This window comes from Crotalus tigris, unplaced genomic scaffold, assembly GCF_016545835.1.
Source record: "Crotalus tigris isolate CLP2741 ecotype Arizona unplaced genomic scaffold, ASM1654583v1 scf7180000024430.1745191, whole genome shotgun sequence".
NCBI classification, from domain to species: domain Eukaryota; kingdom Metazoa; phylum Chordata; class Lepidosauria; order Squamata; family Viperidae; genus Crotalus; species Crotalus tigris.
The window spans coordinates 980,131-997,402 of NW_024100597.1; the positions used below are offsets into that span (position 1 = coordinate 980,131).

The 17,272-nt window shown below is 38.2% G+C and overlaps 1 protein-coding gene across 2 annotated transcripts in view; it reads left to right on the forward strand.

Moving 5' to 3' along the window:
• KCNAB1 (potassium voltage-gated channel subfamily A member regulatory beta subunit 1) overlaps positions 1-17,272 on the forward strand; it is a 195,064-nt gene that overhangs the window by 138,300 nt on the left and 39,492 nt on the right. For both annotated transcript variants that reach the window (XM_039330678.1, XM_039330679.1), the window contains exons 3-6: positions 3,655-3,692; positions 5,179-5,258; positions 8,449-8,493; positions 10,282-10,326. In XM_039330678.1, the coding sequence (XP_039186612.1) occupies positions 3,655-3,692; positions 5,179-5,258; positions 8,449-8,493; positions 10,282-10,326 (208 nt within the window). The remainder of the gene's footprint in view (positions 1-3,654; positions 3,693-5,178; positions 5,259-8,448; positions 8,494-10,281; positions 10,327-17,272) is intronic.

A 17,272-nucleotide genomic window follows, 5' to 3' on the forward strand; every position in this document is an offset into this window, starting at 1 on the left:
TTGTCATAGAACGCCCAGAACAGAGTTCCGGCACCTTTTTTGGATGGAACTTTGTAGGGTAGGCAAGGCAGGTTGTATGACATGTGTGAATTCCAGCACCTTTTTTTTTTTTTACAAAAAAAGCACTGAGTGTCTCCATAATCCTATCTGATCATATATTGGTCTATTAATATATTTTATAAGATATATAAATACATTTTGGGACCAAAGGACTACAGGTAGTCCTTGACTTACAACTGTTCAATGGCACTGAAAAAAGTGACTTATGATGGTTTCTCACACTTGTGACAGTTGCAGCATCCCCATGGTGACATGACTGAAATTCAGATGCTTGGCAATTGGTTCATATTTATGACAGTTGTGAAAGTGTCGGAGAGTCTTATGATCAGCTTTTGTGACCTTCTGACAAGCAAAGTCAATGAGGAAGCCAGATTCACTTAACAACTGTGTTACTAACTTAAGAACTACAGTTATTCACTTAATAACTGTGGCAAGAAAGTCATAAAATGGAGCAAAATTCACTTACCAACTGTCTCACTTAGCAACAGAACTTTTGGACTCAATTGTGGTCTTCAGTCAAGAACTACCTATAATGTGGAATTCTGAGACGCTTCTGGGCCAGCAAAATGATATTAGGTTACTCATCACAGTACTCCTGAGAAATGGTGCTTTATAAAATTTCTCTCACGATTCCCCCAGTTCAAGCCCTGAAATGCTTATATATTAGAGCGTGCAAACGCTGAATTTGGCATCTTTGAGGTTGCCTTGTAACTGTGACTGAATCAAAGTGACATGGTAACTAGGTAACAGTGTGCAAAGGGTGATGTTTTAATTCAATTTTTCACACTTCAGCACTCTGCTTTCCATATTACAATCTGTAAAGCTTACCGGTGAGAACAGAAACAAAGGCTATTTCAGTTTTTACTGATCCGCAAGGTCTAATAGTTTTTTATTGCTATATATTAAACAAGGGAAGAGATTTTTTTTCCTCAATGGCAGATACTGAATATAAAAAAATCTTTGCTTAGAACAGGGAAAATTATTGTGAAACCAATTGAAGAATTGGTTAGCCCCTCTTGCAAGTATACTTGAATAATTCAGTTCAGAAGTCTGTGGAGATTCTTGGTCATCCAAGTCATGGTTGTCCCACAAGTGTTTTTTTCAAAAGGCAATTGGACTTTCTTTGCTTTTCCTTGAAGACGTTTTGCTTCTCATCTAAGAAGCATCAGAACTGAAGAATGGATGAGAGGTGAAACATCTTCAAGGAAAAACAAAGAAAGTCCAGTTGCCTTTTGAAAAAGCACCTTTGGGAAAATTCAGAAGAATTTACCTGTGAGAATGAGCAAGTAATGTGTGTATGTATTGCCATCTTCCAGGTTATACAAACTTGAATTGTAGAAAACCATAAACATGTGTTCTTTAGAACCATGTTACAATAAAATTATATGGTAAATGTATTAGACCAGCGGTTCTCAACCTGTGGGTCGCGACCCCATTTGGGGTCGAACAACCATTTCACGGGGGTTGCCAAACAACGTGATCCGCCATTTTTTTCCTCAGCTGGTGGCACCGCGCATGTGCGCCGGTGCCACGCACATGCGCCGCGCATGTGCGCCACACCGTGCATGTGCGCCGCGCCGTGCATGTGCACCGCGCCGCGCATGGGGCGGTGCCACACATGTGCGTCGCATATGGGGCGGCGCCGCGCATGGGGCGCATCCTTATGACCGGGGTCGCCGATATAAAAAGGTTGAGAACCACTGTATTAGACATTTTGCTGTATTTGTAAAAATTCAATATAAAAATTGATCTGTACTTTAAGCATGTGGATATTTTTAGTTAATTCTGATGAGGTGGATTGGTTTTCTTGTGCTAACTTCTCACTTTGAGAAAGATAAACATTTTAATTGTTTATTAATTTAAAAGATGAACACTTTTGTGGACATGGCTTGCTTTTGTAGAATTCCATTTTTTTCATGGAATTTATTGCAAATAGATTGTACTCTTTATTTATCTGTTGTAAAAAAAAGAGAAATATGATACAAATTTGAATCTAATGGGAAGGATACATAGAATGTCACATATAATCAGATTCTATTTCCTGAATTATTACTGACTTTAGAATATCAAAATTTCCCTTATTGCCTTGCTACACAGAAGAAAATAGCATGGTTTTTTTTTAGCACAGATATAGCAGTACATGTTTTCAGTGTCTTTATTTTCTGTTCACTTCTCTTGTGGTTTGTTTTGAAAACCATTGTCGTAAGGGAAGATCAGTTAAAAAAAATGTAAAACTGAAATGTCCAAAGGCTTCATAGCCACCTTTCTGCTGTTGCATTGCAAATTTCATGCAAGTTGTGAAGATGCATTGATGGCATGTCAGCATGAGCAGGGATCTGTTTCAGAATGCCAAAGTAAATGGATTGAGAAAAGGAAAAATCCATTCTCCAGCATGATTGGATGGAGAACCCACGGATGGGTTGTCTTAATCTATCTGCTCCAATTAGACTAAGTCTGAAATTTAGTACCACCCCCTCTGTGCCAACTGCACCCCGGTTTTAGACTTAGTCTCTTTGCTCTAAGACGCATTTTTTCTTCGCTCCTGGAGCAGAAGACTGTATTTTCCCTTTTTCTTATTCTGTTAGCCTAGCTCTAACTACTCATTTTTCATTATTTAATTGATTTCATTAATTAATTTCATAATATAAAGAAGATTTCCAGCGATTGGAATCATCCTCACCTGACTGCCCGGCCGGGCTGACAGGCTGGGCATCCATAGACCCTTTTTTTTTCCTCTCCTCTTCTGAGAGCTTCCTTGAATTGCTGCTAACAGAGCCAGGCTCTAGTCTGACTTTTACAACTGACTGCAGCTCCGGAAGCTCCGAAACTTCACCGAGGCCTGAAGGCCTTATCGGGCCTAGGCCAGTCTCAGTGCCTCCCAGCTGACCATCCAAACACCCTCCGCTGCGTTAGGAGCCCAGGCGATTCTCTGGAACGAGGGCTCACCACAGCTTAGGCCTCAGGCCTCACAGGCCTTCCTTCCAACGGCCGTTTTTGGCGCACAGAGCTGTGGCCGCCATTTTGAATCCTCCACTGCGTTAGGAGCCCAGGCGATTCTCTGGAACGAGGGCTCATCGCAGCTTAGGCCTCAGGCCTCACAGTCTCAGCGCCTCTCATAAACCACAGTGTGACAAGAGTTCTCCCCAGTGGGAAAAGAACCATTTACAATGGAGGCCAAATTGCAGCACATCAGAGGAAAATGCCAAATTTATTGCTGTTTCTGAAAAACCAGAGAAGAATTAGAAATAAATTAGCTTAGCTCCCACACAGATGAGGCTTATCAAATTTGGCATTGATCCCAGAGCTATCCATGCTACTGGTATGGAAACATCCATATAATCCCAAGGCATTTTCATTCGTCTCCTGTTCAAAAGGAAGGAATCCCTACTTAGTTGAAGCTGTTTACGGAACTGGAGCTGGTCAGCTAGTACAATGGTTAAAATTCAGTATCATTGAAATATTATCTTGTAAGATAATGGATCCTCAATAAATCAAACATCAGGAGATCCCATAAAGAACAATTTCCTAATTATAATATATTTTGGTTTATGAAAATAATGTCCTAAATGTTAATAAATCTCCATGTCTTTCTAGGGACCTGGGTCACCTTTGGAGGTCAAATTTCAGACGAGGTGAGTGAGACATCATTTAATGACAACCTAGAAAACAGAACTTGAGTAATCTAGAAGTAAATACATCACTTTAATGTTTTCATTAAAATTAAAAGCCATGTCACGGAAGTCTGAATGCAAAGCATGATCATAACAACAAAAACCTCATTTCTCTTAATTGAATATATACTATTTCATCTATAGTAATATAGCAACCTAGTTTAAATTTGGCAACTTGATCTCCAAAGAAGGTAACATGGAAGTCATAGCAAGAATATGCTTTAAAGCTCAGTAGATTTGTTCTGGGGTTTGACCAAATAAAAATCTAGAGGGATTTTACAGGGCTGGTTGACAAGACTGGTGTATTTCCCCTTCCTTCTTGTTTTCTTAATGGCCTACATGCAGCCTTTTCCATTACCTCCTCTTAGCTACCAACCTTGAATTCTGGCTAACTCCTCCATGATCTTCTCAGAGTCTCCCTTTCCTTTATTTGCAACGGCCAATGGCCTTGCCTTTTTCCTGCTGTCCAGCTCCTGAAATCTGCATGCCATACCAAAGCTTAGACCAGGGGTAGGCAACCTTGGCTCTTTTATGACTTTTATGACTCATGAACTTCAACTCCCAGCATAGTTGACTCAGGAATTCTGGGAGTTGAAGTCCATGAGTCATAAAAGAGCCAAGGTTGCCTACCCCTGGCTTAGACCAATATTGCTGGGCCATTTCCAGATAAAATATAATTTACATTTTTTGGTGCAGATACAGGCCACCTAAAATTACCTCTTCTGTTTCTTGTACATGTCTCTGAAGCCACGATACTAAAGCTATTGAGAGAATGAAATGTGAATGGGGAAATCCTGACTCTCAGCCATGACTGTTCTTAAACACATGATCTATCACTATCACATAATAGATAGTGATAGATCTAGATAATATTGGTTTCTTAGTCATTCCAACTTCTGATAATCCCTATGATTTATATCAATAGCACTTTAAGTTATATCCATTTATGTAGGAGAAGTCAACTCTCATTGATTTTAATGATTTCTTTAATGCCAATGAATATATGGTAGCATACATTTTCATGATTGAAAACTTATGTATATCACAAGAAAGCTGATTTAATAAACAGTTAATTGTTAACTGTTAATATTACTGTTTATTGCAATGTACATTGTATCTCACATAAAGCTTAAGTGTTGAAGGTGATTTACAAGCAATTTCAAGCTTGAGTTAGGAAACGAATGTACTTAGATATTTGGAATTTGTGTGAAAAAAGATCCCAGGTTCAAAAATGCGAGTACTGGCAAGAAATAGTAGCAATCTACTTTCCTGCATCCTAAATTCTGTCCATTGTCCATGATTTAAAAATTAAGCTAGATTTGGTATTAAACTCTGATTTATTTCTGGAAAACTATTTCATTATTAGTCATTCCTGCAAAATTTGGAAGATTGGGGACAGAGAGTTTTTATATTTCTAAGATTAATTTAATGTCTCTGTTTCCAAAAGGTTGCTGAACAGCTAATGACCATTGCATATGAAAGTGGTGTGAATCTCTTCGACACAGCAGAGGTATATGCAGCTGGAAAGTAAGTATCTGTGTTTCTATTCTTCCATCATAGATAGATCTTATTTCTAAATTAAATATTACGGCATTGCAAGTAGGCTCCATATAGATCCGTGGTTGAACTGTAATTCATTTTTTTTAAATCCCACATTTAATCCTGGCCTCTGAATATAGGGCTAGGAAAACACCTGTTTGAAAACATGGAGGTCGTCTGTTTATCAATGTCAACAATATTAGATTAGATGGGTGGATGAATAGAATTATAAGTAGCCCTCAACTTATGACCACAGCTGGAACCAGAATTTCCATGGCTAAGCAAGACAGTAGTTAAGAGATCAGTAACCTGATTTTATACCCACTTTTACCACAGTTGTTAAGCAGATCATTGCAGTCTTGGAACTTGAAACTGGAAAAATTTAGCAGTCTATCTGCATTTAAAAGACAAAAGCCACTCTTTCAAAGACAGCAAAGTCCACATTTTGGACAGAGAGGACTGCTGGTTTGAAAGTGGGGTCAAAGAGGCCATTTATGACAAAATTGAACAGCCCTCCCTCAACAGAGGGGGGGGGATATGACATTGTCTATCTCCAGTCTACAACACAGTCCTTTCAGCAGTTTCAAGAAGGCTCCACACAGATTTGCACTACTCAGGTGACCCTGATGACACAGATAAACCTCCAGGTAATATCAACGACTCTCTAAAGAATGCAAATGACCAGCTGTCTGCAAGGAGTATAAATCTCCATTCCCCACTATCCAGTCTGAGCTGAAGAAGCTTCTTGGATGAGAAGCAAAATGTCTTCAAAAAAAAAACAAGGAAGTCCAGTTGCCTCGTGAAAAGAGCATCTTTGGGACAACTATGACCTTGGATGACTGAGAATCTCCATAGACATTTGCATCATAGCATATATTACAGGAGAAATCCTATTTGCTTCAGTAGCAGTTCAGTGTATTCCAGAATTTCACCCTCAACTTATCCCTTTTAACCTGCCAGTTCCATTTAAATAAATAATTCCAGGCAATCCAAAAAATGGGACAGTCATTTCCATAGTTTTATAAAACTGCTGTAATATCTAGTTACACTGGCTGAGGATTATGTGAGCTGAAATCCAAACCATATGAAAAGTACTAGGTTGATGGGAATCTGTCTTAAATCATGTTCTTTGTGTTATTTCTTACACCAATTAAAGCCAAAGCTCTGTGCTGTGACTTTCATTGCACAGGTTTGAACATGCTTCAACCTATTTCACCTATTGTGCATGTATATATACATGTATATATATACGGTTGTAGCTATTCTTCGTCCAGAAAAACCAGGGATTTGTTTCATTTATTAGATGATAGGAGATTCATCTCATCCAATTTAGTAGGATTACAGTAATTCCTTTCTGCTAATACAGTAGTGGAAACTGCCTTGAGTCAAACTGTTTCACAAAGTGTCTCAAAAAAATAGTCATTTCTTTGTAAATTCTCTCCAGGCCTGCTGACAGATGGCTGCAAAAGCTGGACCATGGTAGCAGGCAGAACTCAGGCAGAAACCATCACAACCAAGCCAAATGCATGCACAGCTTTTGTCTTGGTTGACACTATCATAAAGCAAAGGAGTTTTCTGCAATGGCTCAGTGGTCTTGGGGAATTCTGTCCATATGCTATTAACTACCCCATTTTCATCCATGTTTCTTTACATTCACACAGACAAAACATATACACAGAGACATAGGCAGTTCATCTGTTGCACTTCTTCTTTTTGCCTCAATTTATCTCAGTTCTCAGGATCTCCATACATTTTATTTCTGCAATTCTGTGTGCATTCTGAATTTATTTAGGGACTTCAAATGCAGCCAGGCGTGTATAATATTGACTCTGAATCTGAGTTCCTCTAGTCTAGATTTTAATCTCTGCTCTCAACATCTCCATTTAAGCCAAAAACAAAAGACTTTGAATTTTAAAATGGAGATGCTACTTAAGAGGTAAAAGAATATTGGAAGACTGTTTTTTTTTGGGGGGGGGGAGTGCTAACATTTCACATGACAGTTTGAGCACAACAAAAAAATATTCCATATCCTGCAGATGTGATCCAAGGCACCACAGATTGGTTTGCCTTTGTGGCCAGATGATTTGATGATATTTTCTGAGTAAAAATTGTGACATTTTGCTCTCTGTGGACACAAACTCTGCTGCGACATTTGGAGACAGAGCAAAAGGATTCAGTTAAATAGAGAGAGAGAAAATAAAACATTGTTCCCATGTGTCTTAATATCTATATTTATATTGCTTCTCTGCCATTAGCTGAGATCTGCATCAATCTTTCGTCTCTGCTTGCAAGCTCTTTATTCCTCCTTTTATACAAGTCAGCAAACAAAGAATTTTCTGTTTCTAAACTGAAGAATTTCAAACCATAGCATAATACCTTGGTGAACTTGATGGAAGGATGTTATAATTGATGAAAGACTTCTATGCTGCATCTACAGCTAAATGTTTATTTCATTTCTGCCCTGTTCTAAAACTAAAGTTATTAATTAGATTTTTAAAAGTGTGGGAACAGATGATCTATTCAAACTTTCTTTGTATGAAATGACAAATTATTAAATAAGGATTGGTGTTTATTTATATTTAATTAAACAAATTTATACAGCTGCCAAACTCACATACTGTGACTGTGGGCGATAGACGGCAATAAAACACCAAAATTAAAAATCCACCCTTCTCCCCATAGCAGCGACAAATCCAATTAAACAAGCCACTTGATCAACTTGCTATCAACCCAGGGTCTCCAAATCCACTGACAGAACCATATCTAGAGGGTCTTTCAGAAAAATGACATGGTGGAGGCCAATCTTATCTCTGGGGGAATGATCTTCCACAAGGAGGGAGCCACTATACAGGAGGACTTTTTTCTTGGTCCCACCAAATATATTTTTTTTAAATAGATGGGACTCACATGTCCTGCCTTCCCACTCTGGTGAGCCAGATAGAGGTAACCCAGTAGAAGTTGTCCTTCAAACAGCCTCTCCCCAAGCCATGTAGGGCTTTAAAGGTGATAACCAGGTCCTTGAATTGCGCCTGGAAACAAATTGGCAACCAATACAGCTCCCCCCAAAGAAGTGACACGTGCAAATATTGTGAATAATGAAACAAATGAATGGCTATAGGTAGTCTGCTAAATGAATTTTGGAAATACTTATGATCTGTAAATGTTTTTATTGTTACAGGGCTGAAATTATTTTGGGAAACATTATCAAAAAGAAAGGCTGGAGGTAGGATGTTTTGTTGTTTTATATGCTCTTTATGTTAACTGTAGAATGGAGAATAATTCAGACTTGGCGAACTTAGTAGTTGTGCTATTTAAGGCTTTGCAGACCTGATCTTACACCCAAGCCTATTGCCTGGCTAATTCTGAGCTTCCTATTTCTGTAAGAGACCAGCTTCTACCAACTGCTCTATCGATGCTCTGCTTAAGAAGCTGGAATACTTCCAATACTTTGCCCTTATGGAGCTAGGCAAAGTTTTGAAGATATCTTTAAATAACTAAGAAAGATACTTTTCCACTTAGCTTTTCCAAGTTTCTATTTAGGTTTATACGGGTCCCAATTTTATTGAGATTGTCCTGATTTAATGCATGTGCCTGGGCATTCTTTCAGTTTATAGAAAAATAAACAGCAATACAGTAACATAATAATGTTTTATGTATCTATCTACAGTAGTGTTATAATTTCTTCTGTCTTTGCTTTCACAGGCAATGGGAAGGGAAGGATGTTTAAGGACTAAACCAGGGGTTCTCAACCTTGGCAACTTTAAGACTTGTGGACTTCAATTCCCAGAATTCCTCAGCCAGCAAAGCTGGCTGAGGAATTCTGGGAGTTGAAGTCCACAAGTCTTAAAGTTGCCAAGGTTGAGAACCCCTGGCTAAACCCATTCTCTCACTTTGCCTGAGGCACATTGATATAGTTATCTGTCAGAATTTGCTTCCCCTTTGTGCAAGCAGATTATAAAAGAATAGTACCCTTCAACTTTACCTTTTTAAGCCCACTGACTTCATCCCAGTTCAACTATTTGAAAATGCAGTGCCAACATATATTCTCCCCAGAGTGCCTGTCTGAAAGTACTACAGATAGGGAGGTGCAAGTATATCTACTTCTTTCTGCTGCCAATTTGTGCAGAGTAATTTTTCCAGACCAGTACTTTTTTACTGAATAAAAAAAAAAAATTGTAGAAACACTTGCCAGACTGAAACAAAGATGGAAGTGGAATTCACTTAATCTTTTTCACTTTTTTAAACTTTAAAAAACCCAACATGCTGTGTGCTTTATAGAGAGATCACATCAGCCATATGACAATTCAGGAAAACAATGAAGAATGGAAGAAACTTCTCATTCTCTTTTTGAAGAAAAAAAGCCAAAGTACATAACATAGATAAAAATAATGTTTTCAGGTGTCTGATAGAAACAAATGGCTGAAATACTATATTTTCTGAGATTCAAGTGGTTTTACTTCCAAGATCTTGAGAGATCTCATGAGAGAATCATACAACTTTTTAGCTACAGCTGCTGCTTCTTATTACTTCCTATTATTACTAATACTACTTTTAAATAACATTGAACATAAAAAAAAATATAACAATTGAAAAAAGAAAGAATGATGTATGTTATATTGCACCATTATATTACTACAGTATTGTTTTATTCTGGGGTTCCATGGGCACTGTCAAATGTTGCACAAATTCTTGCCAATGATAAATAGGAACATTCTGTAGCTGCTTCAGCAAGTTTTTTAGATATTTGGTGTGATGATAAGGTATCTCTATTTTTTTCAAATCTCTCATACTATGGATGTTTTCTAAAGAAAAAAATTAGACTGAGCATTCAATCACAACACTGCAGCTTTAACATGTAGAGGTCTTTTAAATTACTTTCTGTTTAGAGGCATAACTTAAATTGGCAGTGTAGGAGGTGAGGCTGCATTAGGAAAAACCAGGGATTGCAAAGGTATTTCTTAAGGAATCTGTTCTGAACAAAATTGAAATTGAATTTGCTTTGTTTGTTTAGGAGGTCAACTCTGGTCATTACAACAAAACTCTACTGGGGTGGAAAGTAAGTACTGTATACTGTAATTTCCTTTGCTATAGAAATAATATGTTTCTTAGCTTTGTGCTATATTTATATAGTACATGCTTATATAATAAGTATCAACATGACATGGTACTGCTTAGTTGATCAAGGCACTAATTTGGCTTCTTCCAAAAAAAATAAAAAAATATAGGCAAACCTTTTGATTTTAAAACTGTTCATTCTCTCAATAAATATAGTTGGAGAAGATGTCAGATGTTGGAAAAAGAAAATTTATCAGAGATTCTTAGTTAATGAGAGGGATACCATACTCTTTCCAGTTTCACATTCTACCTTCTAATGTCCTTTTTGGGGTAGTCAAAAACTAGGACTTAGCATGATCTGTAAGTCACTTAAAGTCTAGATATATCCAGAGAAATCATGGCATCCGGCCCTCTCAATTCCTGGCAAATAGATGGGGAAGAAATGGAGGTAGTGACAGATTTTATTTTTCTGGGCTCAAAGATCACCTCAGATGGGGACTGCAGCCAAGAAATTAAAAGACGCTTGCTCCTGGGAGGAAAGCTATGGCAAATCTAGACAGCATTCTAAAAAGCAGAGACATCACCCTACCAACAAAAGTGCGTATAGTCCAGGCCATGGTTTTCCCAGTTGCAATGTATGGCTGTGAAAGTTGGACCATAAGAAAGGCTGAACGCAAAAGAATTGAGGCCTTTGAACTATGGTGCTGGAGAAGACTCCTGCGAGTCCCTTGGACTGCAAGGCGTTCAAACCGGTCAGTCCTAGAAGAGATCAACCCTGACTGCTCTTTAGAAGGCCATATCCTGAAGTTGAAACTCAAATACTTTGGCCACCTAATGAGAAGGAAGGACTCACTGGAAAAGGGCCTAATGCTGGGAAAGATTGAGGGCAATAGAAGAAGGGTACGACAGAGAATGAGATGGCTGGATGGAGTTACTGAAGCAGTAGGTGAGAACTTAAATGGACTCCAGAAGATGATAGAGGACAGGAAGACCTGGAGGAACGTTGTCCATGGGGTGGCGATGGGTCGGACACGACTTCGCAATTAACAACAAAATCCAGAGAAAATTTGCTAAGTTAAATTTTTGCACAAAGTACAGCTTTAAACTAAAACTTTGGAATTTAAATTTCACAAGCAGGTACCATGTCTATTTTGAAAAGGTAATACAAATGCAACATCTTTGGCAATGCAATATTTCATCTGAAGATTTAAATATGTGAATCAAATATGGCATTGAATTGTATATTTAGCACACAGTGTGAAGTTTTAAACTCAAACCACAAACCTGACTCTTTGTCCAGAGTCCCAGAAATGTTGAAATACTGACAAAAAGATAGTTCTCTTGAACACAGAAATATCACAACGAAACAGAGTATTTCCCCATTTGTACCTAACAATAGCTAAACATGTCCTGACATCCTTTTTTCCCCCTAAGGTTGCTTTTATCTCATCCTGTGCATATCTTAAGCAACTTAGTATTATTCTTCACTGTTCCCAGCTCAAGATAGTCTTTTCCCCTCTTAAATAAGCAACAAACTGTGGAAGCTTTGCTATGGTTGCAATCTGACATGCTTTATCTATCATTCAATCAAAGTTACATTTGAAACTTTAGGCTGGTGCAGGCATCCTCCCTTGCCCCTAGTCCCTGTACATTGTCCTTCAGATCCATTTGGGGGGGGGCTGTAGGACAGTGTGAATGTTTCAAACTAGATAGTTTCCTGAACTGACCAAGTTTGCAATTTGACCTTTAGACTAGCAGTAATGTAGAGGTATGAAGTGAGCGAGAGCCATTCCCTTTCCCTTACTTCAGTGGACCTGTGACTGAGGTTTACAACTAGATGTTAATAAAGATCTCATTTGCCTGTCAGCTGTTGTATGATCTTTCAGAAGAACCCCAAACCAGTGATTAAAATTAGCCTTCATATCTGACATACACTGGGGAATGGTTGTAAGAGGAACCACTGTAGGAGGATGCTCTCATCCTGTACTAAGCACCTGCCCCACACTCTTGACATATGTTCATTGGGCTGCTTTCAAGCACAGTTGCAGCATTCTTCTTGAAGAGCAGTAAATCTGTCTTCAGAGGGAGTTTGAACAGGAGCTCAGCACCCTCTCAGAAGGTCACTAAACCCACATTTAAAAGTAGCCTGAAAAAAAAAATCAGTTAACTGATGCTGAAGGGCTGCATGGTGTAGTATGATCGCTTCCACTTCACTCCATGACCTACCACCTGCACAAACCACCTGCTTTTCAGACATGCCAATACATGCTGTGGTATAACAGCATGTAACAGCATGTAATAGGACATCTCCCCCACCCCTTCTTCTACTAGCCTTCTTCAAGGCCTGGCAGCTTGGAAATGGGCTACTAGGGCTGGGAGGGATGGCATTGGAAGGGAAAGGGAGAGGATTGGTCCATCTACATAGACTGAAAGGGTGTCATCACTCTCCATGTATTTCGTGTTGGAGCAGAAGAATGAATCACTGACAAAACAGTCAGAGGAATGCCTAATAGACCTCAGGAACAGAGCAGAAATTACAGGGAGAAACCAGACCATTACAGAACATATTCTTGAGTCCTGTAGAGGAGAAAAGCAGTAATAGTAGACTCAGAGTAACTCCGCCTTAAATCACACTAGGTAAAAGTTGTGTGGGAGATTGACTTTGGTAGGCTTTTGAGGTTCTATTATTCTACTAGCAATAAATATCTTTTTATAAAAACTAGTGTCTCTTGTTTCCCAGCTTCTTCCCAGTATCCCAGGAGTGTCTGAAGTGACACCAATAGAATGTCAGTATTTTGCAACTACAATATCTTCTATTTTACATATTATCTTAGACGTTCTGAACATTAAATGATAACCACATGTCTTCCTCTGCTCTTTCTTACTTGCATAATTTCAACTGTAAGACCTTTGGGGAACAGAATTCTCATCTGTGTAATACTTATTATCTGTTGGGGAACAGGATAGATGTGAATAATAACTTTTGCAGAAATGAACGCATTTTATTAAATGCAAGAGAGTTAAAAATATCTGGCTCACCGGTGGGCATTAAGTTCAAATCATTTCCTGCAGCAAGACCAAAATCAAGACCATTTTCTTTCATTAAAATGGAGCCCAGCTTGCTCTCATATACACTCATTTCCTCACTTGCTCTCTTTCTTCCCTTACACAGGGATAAATGAAAAAGGAACTATTTTTTTCCTCTATCATAAAACTGACATCCAATTTTTACTGGTTAAAATGATCTACAAGGTGCCAAAATCAATTTTAGAATTTAAATTAAATTAATTTAAATTATTCAAAGCTGGATGGCTTTTGCTTTTAAAAAATGCTTCAAGGTGCATCCTAAATGCTTCAAGGTGCATCCTAAAAAAATGCCTATTTTTGGATAGGCACCATGATCTGTAGACACGGAGAGCTTCAGTAATGTATATTTTTTTCGAGTTTATTAAGTTTTGGTTTAATCAAGTTATTTTTATTATTAATTCAGCGTATATGACCATCTATCTCCATATTGTAACTTGAGGTAGCTAACATAACTTAAAGTCATAATGCAAATTAAATACTTATTATGACAACTGAAACAAGAAGACAATCTGCCACAAAGAATCTGATGGGCTGCTATGATCATTCCAACCCCAATCTTCAAAGCTTTCCAAAAAGCCGGCAGGACTAGGACCAATCTAATTTCAGGATGGGCAGTGGCTGGTTTGATGAATTCCAAAAGACAGATACTGCAACAACAAAGTCATGCTTTCTAGAAGTGCAAAGGGTCAAGCTTGGCTTAAATATGGAGTTTACCAGGGAGGTCAGAATATAATTTCTGGGAGAATTTGATGTTACTCAAGAGTTGGTTTGCTTATTATAGATGCAATGCAGAAACATTGATTTTTTGCATCTTTTATCCTATTGAGCAGTAGAGACATTAAGAGTAGAGTTAGCAAGCAAGGAATTTCCTCTTAGTTCCTCCCTCCCTCTTTCTTTCTTTCTTTCTTTCTTTCTTTCTTTCTTTCTTTCTTTCTTTCTTTCTTTCTTTCTTTCTTTCTTCTGTTTTGTCTGACTGGAAAATGCCTCCTAAGATCTTTCCTTTAGCTTGTTTTCTAAAGGAAAAAAGTAGAGAATTTATTTTCCTCTTTCCTCCTGTATGAGTACAGAAAGTTACAAAACACGGGTTTTCTCTCAAGTCACAGAATCTTCTGAATAATTTTACTTACGTTTTTGTACTTTAAACATTTGGCTATAGATATTCTTCATGCATTTCTTTCTCCTCATATTGGAGAGTTAAAAGGAAAGATTTAAAAGAAGATAGGCGGCGTGTCAGCTCTGCTCAAAGCTATATTGGCAGTTGCTATATCGACAGTTGCTTCATCAGAAGAAAATCTTCAGCCTAGTTAGCCACTATGAAACTATATATAAAAGAAGTGACTTTCTTCTGGGATATGTGTGAAAAGAGTTAGATTTGGAGGATGGTCTCAGGAATGAGATCAATCATTATCCTTTTTTCCTAGCAATGCCTTCTCAAACAGATGCTCTAAATTCTAAAAGCTTAACTGAACTCTCTGACTTTCACTAAGATATATTTCAGAAGAACCCCCATCTCCCATTTGCAGTGCTTCCTCTCCTTCTCTTCCTCAGTATGAATGCCTCCTGTGAAAGAAGAAAAGTTTCGTGGATTCTACCTTAAGCTCCAGGCTGAAGAATAAATTTTGTTTGGCCAGATGCCAGATCAGGAACAGAGGAGAGTGAGGGAAATGAAGATGCTATTCCTTCTTTTCATTTGGGCTGGAGCTGCTTCAAAGTTTTCCTTTTTTTTTTTTTTTTTGGCAGCATTGTTTCTCTTTGGATAGAAGGGAGAAGAGCAGACAGAAAAGCTTTGCCTGCTCTTCACTTCTAGGAGATCTCTGGAACTGCAAAAAGTATGAAGGATTCCCCTCAGATCCCAAGGAAGCTCCAATTTGTACTCTTATATGCAGAAACTTTCTAAATGGATCATCTCTTTTGTATGCGTACATGCACACAAATACATATACACTCAGACACAAGTATGTCTTTTATTAGGCCTGCAGGAACATTCATTATCCACAAGGCCCAATTAGCTCTCTGAATGACCATGATAGTTCCTACATCTGTTTTTATTGTGACCTTCGTTTTTCCATCAAGATGTCAAACAATTTTAAAAGATTTCGCTTCCCAGTGTTTTAATGAGCAATGCAATAACACAACATGGCAAGTAAAAAAAATGAAACAAAAACAAAGAGCAGATGTCCCAATACCACCTGAAAATTACCAACCCTGAAAATCTTTTTTTTTTTAACCTTTAGATTTGAATCCTGCCCTACACCCATTTTTATTGCATGATGTCAGAAGTCAGGATTTTAGACAAAGATGATATTCCTGTCACACTTCTTCAACACATGAAAAATAATTTAAACATACCAATGGCAATATTGCTGCTCTAAACCCTACTCAGAAGAAAGAAGAGTGGAATCCCAGAACTTGGAAGGGGTCATTTGAGTCTATCAATTCTGCAATGTGCAGTCACAACAGTCAAAGCAGCCACCACACTGTGATAGAAGTTCTGCCTGTTTTGTGTATGTCCTGTGTGTATATGTGATGCCTACCATCTTGACTTCAGATAGCCCTGAAATTAGAGCACCCAAGACAAATGGTTGTCCTATCTCCTCTCTTGGTTCTCTCGAATCTGTTACTCCACATTCTGCACTCTGGAATAATTAAGCCAGATGCTGTCTTTCTCCATGATATTCTTTGAGGCATTGGAAGAATGACATATTGTCTTAGTTCTCCCTTCTGAAAGTTAACATGTCCAGCTGTTTTAGTTTCTCATCACAAAACTTTCTAATCCCCGGTTTATTTTTGCTTCTATTTCAATTTTTCTGAAAGACAGTAGTTGGATCAACACAGAATAAAGTAGAACTATTATTTCTCCTGCTTTGAATCTGTTGATATTGATGCAGCCTAAAATAGTACTTATCTTTTTTACAGCCACACCACAATGCTGATTCATATTCAGTGTGCAGTCAGTTACTGTTCTTAGACCTTTTTCACAAGTCCTATGCCCAAGTTTTTATTCACACATTCTATACTATGCTTTCCACTTGTTTTTCTTTGCTTTTGATTTAGAGAATCTCTTTAGGGCAATCACTGCTTTGCTACATTCATTGTGAAGTAAATAGTGTGCTGATGAGCCATTTAAAGATTGTGGCATGTTGTTTTCCAAACTAATTCAAAGAAATATGGAAAGGAGATCTCATCTGTCAGGTACATACACTTGTGGTTATGCTCGTATTAATAGAATATACTGTGAAAACCAAAAGAACAGAACAGAACAGAACAGAATAGAATAGAATAGAATAGAATAGAATAGAATAGAGCTGGAGGGGACCTTGGAGGTCTTCTAGTCAAGCCCCCTGCTCAAGCAGGAGAGCCTGCACCATCTCAGACAGGTGAATGTCCAGTCTCCTCTTAAAAATCTCCAGTAATGGAGCACCCACGATCTCTGGGGGTAAGCTATTTCACTGGTTGATTGACCTCACTGTCAGGAAGTTTTTCCTTAGTTTCAGGTTGCTTCTCTTCTTGATCAGTTTCCAACTATTGGTTCTCATCCTTCCCTCTGGTGCTTTGGTGAACAACCTGGCCCCCTCTGTTCTATTTCTCCCCTATTTCTTCTTTTCTTTAGACTAGCCAAACCCAAGTCCCATAGCCGTTCTTCGTATGTTTTAGTCTCCAGGCCTTTGATCATCTTAGTTGCTCTTCTCTGAATTTTTTCCAAATTCCCTACATCTTTTTTGTGATATGGTGACCAAAAGTGGCTGCAGTATTCCAGGTGTGGTGTATTAGTGGCAATAATACTTTGCGTGATCTTGATTCTATGCCTCTGTTTATACAACCTGGACTTGTTTGTCTTCATAACAGGGTTTGTCTTTGTA